The following is a 15,004-nucleotide window of genomic DNA, read 5'->3' on the forward strand; positions in this document are numbered from 1 at the left end:
GAGTAGCATCAACACAGACCTGCATTTCTCCCCCAGATTTAAAGTTTTTTTAAAACCTTAGAACACAGCACAGCAAGTCCAGCACCTTTCTTTTCCCTTTGTCTCTGCAACTGACATAAGCACACAGCTGATTTATTCAAAATGCAGAGGAGGAAGACAGTATGGATGTGCGTATACCCCACCACCCTGCTGGCACGTTGTTCTGTGGCTTCAGTGTAAATTATATTCTCCAAATCCCGATGGGAGCTGCACGAATGTAGGAATGGCAGGGTCCTTACAGCAGCGTTTCGAAAGCCCCAATTCAGAAACATGCTTAACTTTCAGGCCAGATAAAAACCTTGCGCCTGCACATATTCCCCAATTTAAAAATAAAACAGTAGGCTTAAAGTGCAATCCTTCACTAGAATGGGAACTGGCACATCTAAAATAACTTGCCCCATTATTGCTGTTGCAATGCCTGTGCAATTCTATTTTCAGTTCCTCTTCTATAGAAGAATTTGCCGGTGGTCTCTAAAAACACGCAACAATACAAACAGAGCAGTTTTGTTCACATTATCCTAGTGATATCCCAATAAGTGCACACAACAAAAAGAAACAAACATCAGGAAGGGGGAAAAAAAGTGCCAACTTCACAAGTCATTCTAAACCAAAAGTTGGGCTTTTTTTTCCCCCACTGTAGAAACTGTCAGCACGGTGTTAAATTTAGGCATATTATGCTTGGAATTAAGTGGCCTGATCAAAGAATAAACCTTTCAGATATCGCAATGCTATTATGTAAGAATTTATTAGGAATTATATATGTCCTCCTTACACATCAAAAATCTGGAACATCCTGTATTTCAGTGCTCAGTCATGCTCACAGTACCTTAAAACAAGGCCACTGCAAAAAATAGCATATTAGGGCATGCTTTAAACATTTATGCAAGGACTTTGCTAGAGGAAGGGGCAGAATTTATCTGTCCTAACACTGATGTCAATACCTGAGCTAGTCCACCTAAATTTCTTTTATTGTCAATGGAGAAAAAAGGCAGCTCTAGGCTGGAATTCATCTAATCCTAAAACAGGTACCTCTACTATAAAAGTAATCTAGATGAGTAAATTTAGGTGTAGGAACGTACACTGCAGACTTGCAAAGACAAAGAGTAGCCATACTACATGCATTAAATAAAAATAAATCTCTGGGCTGTGAAAGTGGACTTGCACTTAGTTGTACAAAATGAAATTTTCAGAAGTGACCCGGTGCTCGCAGTCTCACAGTTCCTGGTGCTCCGCTTTTTGGGTTACCACTTCAAGGCACTGTAAAATGGGATCATGTTCCAGAAGCTGGTGTTCTGCAATAAATTAAGCCCATGAAACAGAGCTGGAGGGGGAAAAAAACAAGGTGCCAATCAGAAGGTACTTCAGGAAAAAAATGACAGGTATGTCTACTGCCAGATACATGTGGAAGTGTTTCAGGGTACCAATACTCCTACATGATGGGTGTAGTTGAACACAACTGGTTTCCTGCACCCAGGTGCTGCAAACCTCAGCTCTTCCTGTCCTCCTCCTTGTCTAAGCAGTTTTGCATCTCCAGAACACCCAGTAAAAGAAAACCTTTGTGAACAACAAAGAAAATGCCTTCAGTAGAGCTCAGAAGCATCACTTCAAGGCACGTCAACATGAAGAGGTGAAGAACTATGCTCTTCTGCCCACGCTCCAACCTAGCAAAACAAGGGGCACAAATCTCAGGGCACCACCATACCCTTTCCAACACTGCAGAGCCACAGAACTTGCTAAAAGCTGTACAGAAAATATTCCCAGCTACCTTTCAACATGGAATTCCCTTGCAGGCAGAAAAGGATACATAAGGATTTTGGGATGCCATCAATAAGGCCCAGGGAAAATCTGCAGTGAATCTGCTCAGATTTTTTTCTTTTTTGGTAGAGTTCATTTTCAGTCAGCTCAACCTGTGCAGATGCAAAACTGAGAGTTTTTTGACAAGAGAAGTTAAAAAAAGCATGGCACAAGGGGAGGGATAGACACAGAACCACTCTTTTTACTACTAAACTTTAGCCAGAGTCATTTATTTGACTGGGAAAACCAGTGTACATTTTGGCAATTATCTTTGCAAACATAAGAGTAAGTCACTCCCCTTGTTTCCATAACCCAAGAAAACTTCATATTCTGCAGTTGCTTGCAGAGTCCCCCATTCCCACCATGACCTTTGATTCTGCTGGCAAGCAAATTTTCTAGATAGCTTTTTCCTTCATTTTGTAGCCTACTTCCAGAAAGCTGTGTATGAGTTGGGTTTTTTTATTACTTTTCAATTCAAGCACAACTATCTTTGTCCCATTTCTTTGCTATAGGAGTGACCGTGTAGGATCAGCCACCCTCTGTAACTGCCAGCTTCAGATCCTTGCCTTCACAATCGTGAAATTTCAGTCATAAAATACTGCTCTTCACTATTGCACTACAGTTTAAAAGTAAAATTATTGCTCTGTGCTGTTTAGTATAAGATATGTTTATCTAACCTTCATTCATGTGGGCTGCAGACTTATTTTTAACCCCTTCAGAACTGTGGCAGGAAGAGAAGGCACCAATAAAACGAGTACTGCAACAATATCCTGTTGTGGCTGGGTTTTCCTTCCTTTTTTCTGCTTAGAATTTGCAGCATGCTCACTTCATGCTCATTTATTTTGGATCTTGAACCATGCAAGATGACCAGAACATAGCCCCAGCTGTTTAGTTATGCCTGTGCTACAAGCACCTTACATCTACAGCAAATATCTCTGGAAGCTGAACTTTGGAGCGTGTCTAATTTTAGGCGTTCAACTTCAGACGCTATTGAAAACATCTAACTTGGAGATGACAAGCGCTCAGGACTCAGTGCAAGTCAAACATCTCAACCGTCACTAAACTAATCATCTGGAAATCATTAGTACCTTTCCAAAGAGTCATGCTCTGAATGAATTCCAGGGGTTACCCCCTCTCAAAAAAAACCCCACCAAAAACCAAAACCAAAACCCCACCACAAAACACATTTCCTAGTTTCAAACTTAGCAACCAAATCAAAACAAAAACTAACAGGAAAACACAGCATGAGCAAGTGTCAGCTGGTGAATAAAGAAATGTAAAGTTAACAAAAAATAAAAAGAAGAGATACTTGGATTTTGCTATAAATTCAATTCATTTGCACTGCATTTGAGGAAAAATGATTTAATTTCCTTGCCTCATCAAAAGCACGCTGCCTTCTTTATATATCCCCCCCCCCCCTAGAGTTCCATGCTTCTGTTTGCATACAGTACAGCAGAACTTTGGGTTATAACACTGATACTTTCCAAAGATAACTGCCATATCAGGAGGAAAAATACCCACCCACGTTTGTATTACCACAGTATTACATTTTTCCCCAGGTGTATTCTTGCCATGCTTATGAGTCAGCAACAGCAGAAATTTAACTTGCTTTCCTTTACAAAGGACAGTAATCATTAGGCAACAGGAATAAGTCTCATTTTTTCCTCTTCAACAGGTTGGAAAAAAAAAGAAAAAATGCTCTCACATTTTAGAATTATTACAGTGATGGCCCCGCTACGCAGTGACAGGCAACTTATTGTCCAAGAAACAAAGTACAGCAACAAAATTCCAGAAACTCCAAGTGAGCTCTTCTCAAAACACCCTATGAACTTGAGCATAGCCAGGGAAAAGAAATTAAACAGTCCTTTAAGTTGCATAAATAATTATAACTTCCCTTTCAAACATGCCCTTTACACATAAAGCCTAAGAAAACATGCTTTAAAAGAACCAGGGCATTGCACGATGTGCATAGCTGGCTTGCAAAATTTATTTCCATCTCTCTGTCGCAAGGTTTTATACCACTAATATGTGGCTATCTCAGCAGCACTTTGAGCAAGCATTTCAGGTTTGATTTTTAGCAAACTTAAGATATCTCCAAACACACATGGAGTTTTTCCCACTGTTACTGTAGCCCTAAAATGCAGAGTGCAGCAGTTTTTCACTTTCCCTGATGCTGGAAGGCACCCGAGCCATGAGCAGCGTGGACCCAACACAGGACGGGGAGAGGAGGCTCAGAAGGGGATACCCAGGGACCTGGGTCCCCACTGACCGCTCAAAGCCTCTCCAGGGCGCAAGTCAGTAGTTCCACCTGCCAGCAAATAAATGAGGCCACCACCTCTTAGGCAGAAATAGTCCAAGCAATTGTAAAGACCTGATCCTAGGCAGGGGAGACAGAGGCACACGTGCCATCTAGGGTCTTCCAAACCGGTCTGGTACGTTGCCCTCATTGACTTAGCTCAAAAACTGAAGCGTCAGCGAAAAGGGAAAAAGATGCGGCAGATAGGGAATCAATTCTCTCCTAATAATCATTTAAACCCTGACTCAACTCTATCCAGGCCAAAAAAACAGGAAGCCTAACTGAGATGCTTAGGCAACTGAGGTAATGGTGCATGTAGAATGTATGATTGATAAACAGTTAGATAACAGGCTACTAATCAGGATGTTGGAACCCTATCAAAGGATGAAGGCAGACAACGCCAGACACCTGCAAAGAGAATGTGCAGATCACAAAGTCCCCAAATACAGCACTAAATATATGCTAAGGAAATGCTCACCCTATGGACAACAAAAAGAGCCCCAACAGTTAAAGATCAGAACAGACAAGGAAGAGGATAACCAAGAGGGAAACACATCACAGAGCATCGAAGGGACCGGTTACTTTCTGTATAACCTAACAGAAAGGCTGCTGTAGCTTGGGCTCCTTGAAAGCGGGCTGCTGGAGAAGGGACATCTTTTGGGTGTTGGCGTAGCCTCCCTGCGGAGACCTGCTGCTTCCTGCTCCATCACCACGTGAAGAAGGAACTCAAGGAATAAATCCAGCCTCGAGTCAAGCCCTGGGAAGGGATGACGACTCTAGCAGCAGACCCACTCACCTGTAACAGGAACAGCCACTCTGCCTGGGACTGCCAGCGGTGGCTCAGGATCCCAAAAGCATCAGTGGCACCTGAAGCAGACCTGCCAGAAACCAGTGCCTGTGGAGGGGACAGGCCCTGAAAGGAGCCAACAAAACAACACATACTTCCAAAATCTTTTAAGCTATTAAGTATCTTCATCTAGATACTCATGTTTTTCATTTAAACATCCAAGTCCACACTGGCTCTGGCCAAGAGCTTGGCTTCAGCAGCCTCCTGTTGAAATGGGTTTCACAGTCCATTCTGGACTGCAGGAAAAAGACCTTCATTTTAATCACTACTGAATCCGCAGCCTTCCAACGTTACCACATTTTTCCTCTTCATGTGGAGAAACACTGGGAGACAGAAGGGAAGAAGTCCTAGATCTATTTCATTTATGCTGCTCATGGATACTTCCACCATGATCCCTCTTAACGGTCACTTCCTAAAGCAAATGACCTGGCTCTTTCACTTTGTTTTTGCATGTTTAAGAGAAGTCTACCTGTAATTTTTTCCCTTTTACCTTGTGCATATTTTCATTCTGGTTTCATGGCAAAGAACAGCTACAGTCACCTTTTGACTGACAAGAGCAACTACAGTGGGAGAGAAACATCATTATGTCACCCATTTCCCACTGCCCCGGACCATTCTTTGTTCTAACCCTCATTTTATTTATTGGTTAGCATCAGCAGAACTTCTCTGTAACTTTCTTTTTCCAAACAGCTGAGCCCATTTTCCCCTCTGCAATGCTATGTTTGCAAATGGGAACCAGTGCCCTAGCAGAGAAGCAGCAATAAAGGTAACACAAAATTAAAGTTATTCTCTGAATAAAAATAAAAAAAAAATAAATAAAAAAGCAAATGCTTCCTCTTTGAAGAGTCTGTCATATTTCACAATGTACCACAGCAACATGCCTACACTTTCAACATACTCGCATAAAATAGACGAAACCCACCCAGACACTGAGTGCACTGTTATTGTTGCTGTGGCAACTACAGACCACAATTTTTTGCCTCCAGAGAATTAGCATGAACACAAACATACACTCAAAGGCATAAACAGCTGTGGGTGCTAACAGTGCCTACAACTCACTGAGGATGTGTAACGCTGCCATCAAAAACTGGATTTAATTCAAAAAGTCCTGTAACTTCCCAGCCGCTCTCTCCAAACCATTTGTCTCCGCTTGTTTTTCACCTTCAATACAGCACAGTTGGCAAAACATCCTGAGAAACCCTGCTGCAGGAGAAGTATTAACGTAAGACCACTTAAACGCCACTCGCAAGTGAACAAAGTCATGCTAAAACTCCTTCTCAAGCAGATAAATCAGTGATCTATCAGCTGGAATTTGCTGGTATAAATACTTGCTGCAAACCGTAGGAGTCAGTGATTCGAACCTGCCCTCTGGGTGCGCGCACATGAGATAAACAAAGTCAATACCATGCTACTCCTTAACACTCCCCTACACTGATAACAGGGAAAAAACCTACTTTCACCAGTTTGTAATGTCATTTAGCTAGGTGTAAGAGTTAATAATTAATTTCTACTCAGCGGTCCTTTAAAAAAAAAAAAAGTTCAAAATAAAACCCAATACACAAGCGTGAAAACAAGCACTGAAGTTATTCAAGAAATGCTGGGAGCAGGGGGGTGGTGGGGTGGTGGTGGTGGGGGGGTGTCCTCAAACATCCCAGCTTTTTGCCTTGTCATTTTGTTCTCCCCATTCCTGCCCTATCTGCATCCCAGTGCCAAACGGCACTCGAACAAGAAACCACAAACGAAGAAAACACTCGAGCCCAATTAAAGCTTTTGTCACGAGACCAGGGCTTGGAGGAGCAGCACACGCTCACCCTGTGCGTGACAGCCAACAGCTGAACGTTCTGTCTTGGCCTGAAGTTGTTATTTAGTTGTTTAGCGTTCTGCACACAATCCAAAAGGCTGATCAAAAGGAGTATTTTCTTGCCTCCTTTCCCCCTCCCAGCTGCCCCCAGCCTGATGCCCACACGGAGCTTGAACATCACAGAATATAATCTCATGCTGATCGATACTTTTGACGGTCACTATTCCTTAGGATTGCCAGATTTTTGTTGGGGACTTACACACTCAGGACCACCTGCCCTTTGCATAAGTCATCTAGCAGGTAGCTCACCCGCTTTCGGACAGCATCCCACCCACCACACTACCAGAACAGGGTCAGCAAGACTATGCTTCTGTTCCTTAAATCAAGTGCCATGTCCTTTGTGGCATTATAGTAAAAGGCTAATGATTTCTTTCCGGGACAAAAGCTTTACAAAATCTGGGTACTCAGAAAATACCAAAATTAAAGTTGGGTTTGGCATATCTCTCTACAAATGTGTTTTAAGAGTTCCTGAAAAGCTAATTTTTTATTTGGCTTTTCACTGCCCAAAAAGTGGATTAGAAAGTCAGGCAAAGAGGCTTGGTTCATTTGCCACATAAGGACACAGGCAAAACTCCCACTATCCAGCCACCTGGTCACCCAGGAACACCAGGTAAATGTTCAGATTCCTAAAATCCCACCTGGACAAAGCATCCAGAAAGAGGGAAACCAAGAACTAAGAATTGTTCTGGTATTTACGATTTGTTTTGTCTAAGACGAGATAGCATGGCAACAGTCATGCCATAGATTGATTGACTAACTTTTTAAATAGTTTTCAAAGTGACTACCGTTTTCTGTAAAAAAAAAATAACAAAATATCCAAGCTGGTAAAGCTGTCTAGTTAATATTTTGAATTTTGGTTTAAAAATTAGTTTTCATTCTGGTATTTTACTGAAACTTAGAGGAATGGGTGAGAACAAACTGCTTGGAAATTTGTAAATGTTTCAATTTATTAAAAAATAAGTTTACAAGGTTTTTGCTTACAATAGTGAGACTTCTGGCTTTTTTTTTTTAAAACCTGAAATTTCCTGATCATGAGGGAAGCCCAAAACACAGCAGAAAACTTATTTCCCACCCAACTCCATTAAAGATGCAACATACTGTAAGTAGCCACCTCAAAACAAAAAGTTCTAAAAAAATCATTTATGTCAGAAACTATTGCTCCTGCTTCTGTTTTTGCTGTGGTGCTCACCTACGATTTTGCAAAAGCTGTTTAAAATGCCTTAATCCAAGGGGAAAAATAAAGGACAGGTGAAAACGAACATTTCCTATCAAGACTGTAAGAAGGGGGGATGACGAATCCCACGTTGCTAGGGGGAAGGACCCCCCAGAGGGGGTCCCCTGGGCTGTTTTGCTCCAGATGCCGTTCTCCAGGTGCCTCTCAGCTGGGCAGAGGCAGGACAGGCTGACCCAGCAGAAGGAGCTGGATTCCGCAGTGGCAGAAGTGACCGAACAAGCCCGACCGGTGCCACAGCCTGAAGAAACCACCAAAGGAAGTCACAGATTCCCACCATGCCTGTCCTAGCAGGAGGGGGGCTGAGGAGCAACACAACAGTGACTCTTGTCCGGGGGTCCCACCCCAGCGGAGCTGAGCTCTGGTGCTGTGGGCTGTGCACCCTTTAGCAGCTGCAGCCCTGCAGGCTCCTGGGCGCAACCTTCAGCTTCACATTCTCAGGAAGCGACCCCGTGTACACCCCCTGGGGCTCCTCACATACAACATATGCTAGGTGGGGACAGTCAAGAGATTTGCTCCCAAAGGGCACTCCTGATCTAAGCTACATGTTAACATATACACTATTAGTAAAGGGTGGTACAAATGCATGCATCGGGCTGTACTTTTAAGAGTGAGCCCGAGTTACTGGAAGCTCTCCTTAAGTACCCAAGCATCCCGGAGATGAGGTTTGGTACCCTCAGGGTTCCCTGTAACTACCAGCTCACATACAGAGGGCTTTCCTCACCCCAAAGAGAAACATGGTCCACCGCCATCCGACTTCTCACTTGGTTTTGGACAAGTACAACAGGTTGGATTTACCTCCGTGCGGATGCCAGCAGCCTCCCCTGCCCAGGGATTACCAGCACCACTTGCAGTTTGGCAAGTCCAGCTCGAGCGCTGCCCATTCTCGTGAACTTTAACAGGAGCCATGGAGCAGCCAGGGCATTAAACACAGTGCCAGGCTGGCCAACGCACAGCAAATCCCAAGCACCAGGGGCTCCCCCGAAAGCACAGAGCCAGCTCTGTGCTCGCTGCCTACACCACTAGGCTGGAACCCAAGAGTCTTCATCACTACTTCATATTGTCTTAAAATAGCTGCAGAGCACCACTAAATCAGTGCTGGTGTGATTAATGTGCAGAGAAGGTTTCAGGAAACTTTATGCAGCACTTTAACGTTTATTTTTCCAGGTCTTGTTTAATATAAATGAAAAGGAAAGTGCTTAAAAGGGGGAAAATTGCAAGCGCCTGATTCCAGTTGCACTTTTGTCCCTTGCCAAATGAAAAACTTAATAGGACAGACTTTGTTTTCAAGGCACGAGGGATGTGGAAATATTTACACCCACAGTATCAAGGCATCAGCCACGAGGTCCAAGACTGCAGCACCAAACTGAGCGAGAACACGTTGGAAAAGGCAGCACATGTTTCCAAGGCAGAGGAAAATGTGTATTATTGCAATTGTTAGTAAGAGCTTGACCTGAACAGAAAGCAAAGCTTTGGCGACAGCTTTAATGTTTGTAAAGTACTATACCTCTGTCTCAGGACAGTCTCAGGAATATATGGAATCCTGGGCACTGCACAAGCGGGTGCAGCAAGTTAAATCCACAAGAAAGTGGATTTGCACCAAATGCACAGAAAAGCCGCACAGCCCACGAGCACCATGACCTGCCCTGCTTGCAGGCACTTGTTTAACTGGGGACCCAGAACAGGGTCAGCAAGACTATGCTTCTGTTCCTTAAATCAAGTGCCATGTCCTTTGTGGCATTATAGTAAAAGGCTAATGATTTCTTTCCAGGACAAAAGCTTTACAAAATCTGGGTACTCAGAAAATACCAAAATTAAAGTTGGGTTTGGCAACCTAGGTACTATCTCTCTACAAATGTGTTTTAAGATGTTGATTTCAAATTCATTTCTGCTTACTGTTTCTCAAATAACTAAAAGTTCCATAGATTTATTTTTTTGCAGTTGAGGGTGTCGGGCAGGGGGGTATTACATCTGAACAAGGACTGCTGCAATTCAAAATGAAAACATATTCGAGTTTTCAATTGCAAAACGACTGGCATTAGGGAATTGAAATGTAGCATAGTTCACACCAGGCACGGGCAGTTGTTGCTGCTGCCTTGGAGTAGCCTTTTGCCAGTGAAAATCAGATACTAACCCCACTTCTGTCTCCAGCAAACCTCCACCTTCAGTTATCCCACTTCAGTGTGTGTCACACTGCCTTCTTTCCTCAGCATCACACCTTCTGATGTCCCTCCTGACACCCCTAAAGGGACCGCAAAGTTCCCAGCCTAAGTCTGGTGAGTTCCTGAAAAGCTAATTTTTTCTTTGGCTTTTCACTGCCCAAAAAGTGGATTAGAAAGTCAGGCAAAGAGGCTTGGGACTAACACATCTGCTGACTAGCCAAACCAGAAGTAAAACTGAAGTCAGAGAGCAAAATAGCTGAAAAATGTGAAATTTAACAGAACAGTCCCCGATTTGGGGATCAGAATTCATGCTGATTTGTGTAAATGGAAAAAACATACACATACTTTTTTCTTTTTTCTCCTTTTTAAACCATTCGTCAGCATGCTTTGGGCAGAGAGCTATTCAAACTCAAGGAATGGTGAGAAGACATTTCTAATACTTCAACTATCCCAGGATTCAGAGGCATGTCCCACAGTCACCCCCGCCCCCAGCTAGTGTTTTATTTAAACTGCTACCAAAGTGTAAATATGCAGACCAGCTCCAATGAAAGGATTAAAACGAAAAATAAGGTGTACAGCCAGCAGCCAAAGCATCCAAAATTAATTTTAAATACACTTTTTTTTTCCCCCTTTGGGGAAACACAGCTGCCCTCATCAATGAAAACACTGAAGTTAAAAGGCTTCTGATATAGACATGGGAAGATGCTCACACGTTTTTTTTGAGAGAGTCTCCTTGAACACAGAACATATATCCCGTATACCATCAAATTTGGTATTGTCTGACATGGGTCAGGCTAAGGCCTGTTAAAATGTAAAGTTTGTTGTAGGGCCCTTGGCAATTTGCATTTGGGTTGCTGCTTATAAGGCAACAGGTAACCTGGGATATCAAGGGTACTGCAAAATAACCCTGAGAAGTGAAACCCCTTAATTGTATGCCTTAACCCTTTGAACCTGAATCACTTCTAGAGATGCCTAGAGCTTAGAAAGGCAGGGTAAAACTAGATATGGGTAAACAATGCCATTAAACTTGCTTCTAATATACCTTTAAATAGTATACTTATTTCTTCACTGTATTTGTATACACATGTACTCTGTTTACAGAAATGACACTATTAAAAGTTTAATATTTAACTTCCCATATCTCACTGATTTATGGTAGCGGACAATGTCCCAAAATTGGTGATTTAGGGCACAGCTGACAAAAAAGTACACACTTTGCCAAAAGTTAGCATATAAGCATACTGGAGAGATGACGTTCCAAAATGAGATTTGGGGCATACGCTATAAGGAGGGGGAAAAAAACCCAAAACCAAAAAACCCACAACAAAACCCCAAACCCAAACCTCTTTTCCAAATGCTGCTGAAGGTATGTCATTGACCTAGCCAGATATTTTTAGAGCGCAAGTCAGCTAAATTTCAAAGTCTGCTTTCCTGGGATAGGGGGATGAATTAAACACAGTCTTTTCATCCTCTTCCAAGCTTATTAATCTTGTTACTGAATATAGCACTGCTTAAAAAATAGTATTCCAATGTTAAATTCAAAGATAAATCATCCTTTAAAGAGACATGCAAATGCACACTGAGACATCAGGACAATTTGAGCATCTAAAGCAGAAAGACATTGCCACGCTCCTACGCAGTACACGGTCTGCTAAATAAACCGTGGACAGCCTGGCCAGTACACAGCGCAGCCAGGAACGGCACCCTCTAATTCTGCACTGGTTTTAACTTAAGTTGTAATTTTTTAAAATGAAGAAAACAACCAATGTGAAAACCAGCATTTCCACATTCATCCCCGCTTCCCATAGCGAGTGACACAATCGCTGCTTATTAGATGACAAAACATTTCCCACCTCCCATCACTACAGCATCTCTGCCCCCACTATGGAAGGGTAATGATTACGACTTTCATTTTTCAGACCTTCAGCTCAACTGTTTTTTCCAGTCTTTTCTCGCAGACTGCACTCTCCCTCAGAGCACAGACCTCAAGGAAAAGCATCTCTAGAAAAGGAGGAGCAAGTCCTCCGTGCACTTAGCATAGAGGCGCACACACACACAGCTTTCCCATACCACAGCGACCTGGAGGGTGTAAACTCCGCCTGAGCGCCTTTGCCTCGGGCTCACTGGGCACTTCTCAGCATTTTCAAAGGCTCGGGGCAGCCACATGGACCAGAGGGAGATGCAGGCTGTCACCGTCCAACAGGCTGAGCACACTGACAGGCAGGAGAAACCAGAGCTCAGCTCCCCTGTGCAGCCCAGCCACCGGGTGGAGGGCAGAGAGCCGGTCAGCATCGCAGTAAGGGACTTGTCTAAAAGCAGTCCCTGCTCCACGTGCGGTCGTATCTAGCAAAACGGCCTTCCACATGCCGAGCTTCCTTCTGAAAGCGAGTGAACTCTTCCCCCTCAGCAAAAGCCCTCTCTCATTTTAACGAGGAAGGTAACCAGCCCACCTGCCCTCTCTCAGTCTAATGAGGAAGGTAACCAACCCACCTGGCCACAGAGCTCTGTGAAAGTAGATTTATTTTGTTCCCAAGGGCATCAGCACTGCAGGTCAGACCTGAAAATCAAGTCACCTGAGGGGACAGTGGTGGCATGACGCTTCCACACAGCAGTCTGGTTATTGCCTACTTGAGGGCAGTAGAAATCCCTGATGCTTGGCATGGTCCTGCACATCATAGTGGGGCAAAAGGGGTGGGGGGAGACATTGCAAAATGGTTGATAGCATCATCTCACAGGGATGATTAAGCATGATTGGGGGCAGGGGTAATTTTCAGGTGAAGCAAGCACACTTCAGCACAGCCCTGCTGCAGCTTGGTGATGAACCCCAGCAAGGGGGGCTCCTCCCAGCCCACTGCTGCTCCACGCTGCTGGAGGCAGAGGGGGACTCTCCTGGATGCCACTGGGTACCCACCCAGCCCAGCCACACTGCTGACCCCACAGCAGGAGCCCCCTGCCCATTGCAGTGGGCTCATATGCAAACCAGCAGGAACACGGGTGCCCACCAGCAGCACCCACGAGACCAAGGCCCTGCGACAAGCGCAGCACGTAACCAGATGCAGTGAAGCATCCTCAGGTCCGGAAGAGAGCAGGGAGAATTTTCTCCACAGACAACATTGCCTTTGTATTGCTTTGGCTGAATGGAAGGACAAGTTTTTTAAACACACTACTCCTGTGCCCCCTCCTAAATTAACAGCTTATAGTTAACGACAGGCCTTTATTGTCTGTTTCAGCGTTGAGCAAAAGACCTTTTTGCATCAAATCCTGTTTTCTGTTAAAAAGGGAAAAACTGGCACGGTTAGAGGTAGGGGTTTAATCGATACAACGATGCATTTCTTACTCAACTTTAAAAACAAACAGTAGTAAAACCTGACACATAGCACCAGCCACTCTGCAAACAGAATCAAGCAAGTAAATCTCAGGCTTCTGTTGGTTTGTACCAGCATGTCTCTGCTGCCCTGGTTTCTTCCAGCCCAGCTCAAGCTCCTGGTAGTTTGGTGGAGACTTTTCCTGGCCAGTATGAACTCCCAGACCTAACTTCCCAACTTCCTTGTCGCTGAGCGAACTCAGGGACAGCGGCAGGTGCACGCAGGCTGGAGAGGCAATAAAAGGTGGCGGGAGGAAGCAGTGGTTTCTGCTAGGCCAGGGGTCAGCTGAACCACGAGCCTACGGGCAACGCCAGAGCCCAAAATACGCTGTGAGGCATCACATACAAACGTGCCTGCCCATAGGGCCGCTTTCTTGTATGTGTGCCTGCGCATCCCGCGTGTTCCATGCCTGTGGCTCGCCATGCCATTGGGCACTCGGAGGCTGAAGGAGCTTCTGCCCTTCGAAGCTACAGGTCTGTAGCTACAAAAGCAGTGCCTGGACTTTGTGATGTCTGACCAGACACCCTGCACCCAGGGGTACATCCCCAGTTAAGCAGAGCTGGGCAAGGACCCAAACTATTTAGGCAGTTCCAGCTCCAAACACGGTCAGCTCAGCACCGCAGCTGGCAGCATCCAGCGGCGCTGGGATGCAGCAGCGCCAAAGGTGCTGGGCATAGCAGGGCGATGGTATGGTGGGGGCAATGGCACAGCCTGGGGGATGGCACGGCGGGGGCAAATGGTATGGCGGGGGGGTGGCACTGTGGGGCGATGGTACGACCTGGGGGATGGCACGGTCAGGGCAAATGGCATGGTCAGGGCAAATGGCATGGTGGGGGGGTGGGACGGCAGGGGCAAATGACACGGTCGGGGCAAATAGCATGGCGGGGGGATGGCACGGCAGGGGCAATGGCACGGCCTGGGGGTGGCATGGTCGGGGCGAATGGCACGGCGGGGGGATGGCACGGCTCCGGCTGGAAGGGCAGCCGGCCGGTGCGGCTCAGCCCCGGCCCCCCCGGCCCCTCGGGGGGACGGCATCTCCGCGCTGCCCCGGGGCCCTCCGGCCGATGCAAGGCGTGACAGCGGCGGGCTACGCGTCCCTGCCAGCGAAGCGCCTCGCCTCGGGAGTCCCCCGCCTGGGGGGACACACGCAGGACTCCCCCCCTCCAACCCCACCCCCCCCCGGCCCGCCTCGCAGCCTCACCTGGTCCAGCGGGATGCCCAGCAGCCCGCTCAGCGGGTGCAGCAAGGTGGAGCCGGTGGTGCGGTGCGGGGCGCCGGGCGGCTCGGCCATGCTGCATCCCCCCGACCCCTTCCCGGCCCGCACCCCCCCGCCCCGCACTGCCCCGCTGCGTCCCCGCTCCGCTCCGCGCACGCCGGCCGCCGCCCCGCCGAACCGGCCGCCGGGCCGC

General features: G+C 46.0%; 1 protein-coding gene across 3 annotated transcripts in view; it reads right to left on the bottom strand.

Annotated features, from left to right (window-relative positions):
• The window catches only part of MBOAT1 (membrane bound O-acyltransferase domain containing 1), a 58,002-nt gene extending 43,082 nt beyond the window's left edge, over window positions 1–14,920 (bottom strand). For all 3 annotated transcript variants that reach the window (XM_055705469.1, XM_055705470.1, XM_055705468.1), the window contains exon 1: window positions 14,797–14,920. In XM_055705469.1, coding sequence (XP_055561444.1) covers window positions 14,797–14,886 — 90 coding nt within the window. In that variant the 5' untranslated portion in view covers window positions 14,887–14,920. The remainder of the gene's footprint in view (window positions 1–14,796) is intronic.
• Between the last annotated feature and the right edge of the window lie 84 nt (window positions 14,921–15,004).

This window comes from Falco cherrug, chromosome 3 (genome assembly GCF_023634085.1).
Source record: "Falco cherrug isolate bFalChe1 chromosome 3, bFalChe1.pri, whole genome shotgun sequence".
Classification (NCBI taxonomy): domain Eukaryota; kingdom Metazoa; phylum Chordata; class Aves; order Falconiformes; family Falconidae; genus Falco; species Falco cherrug.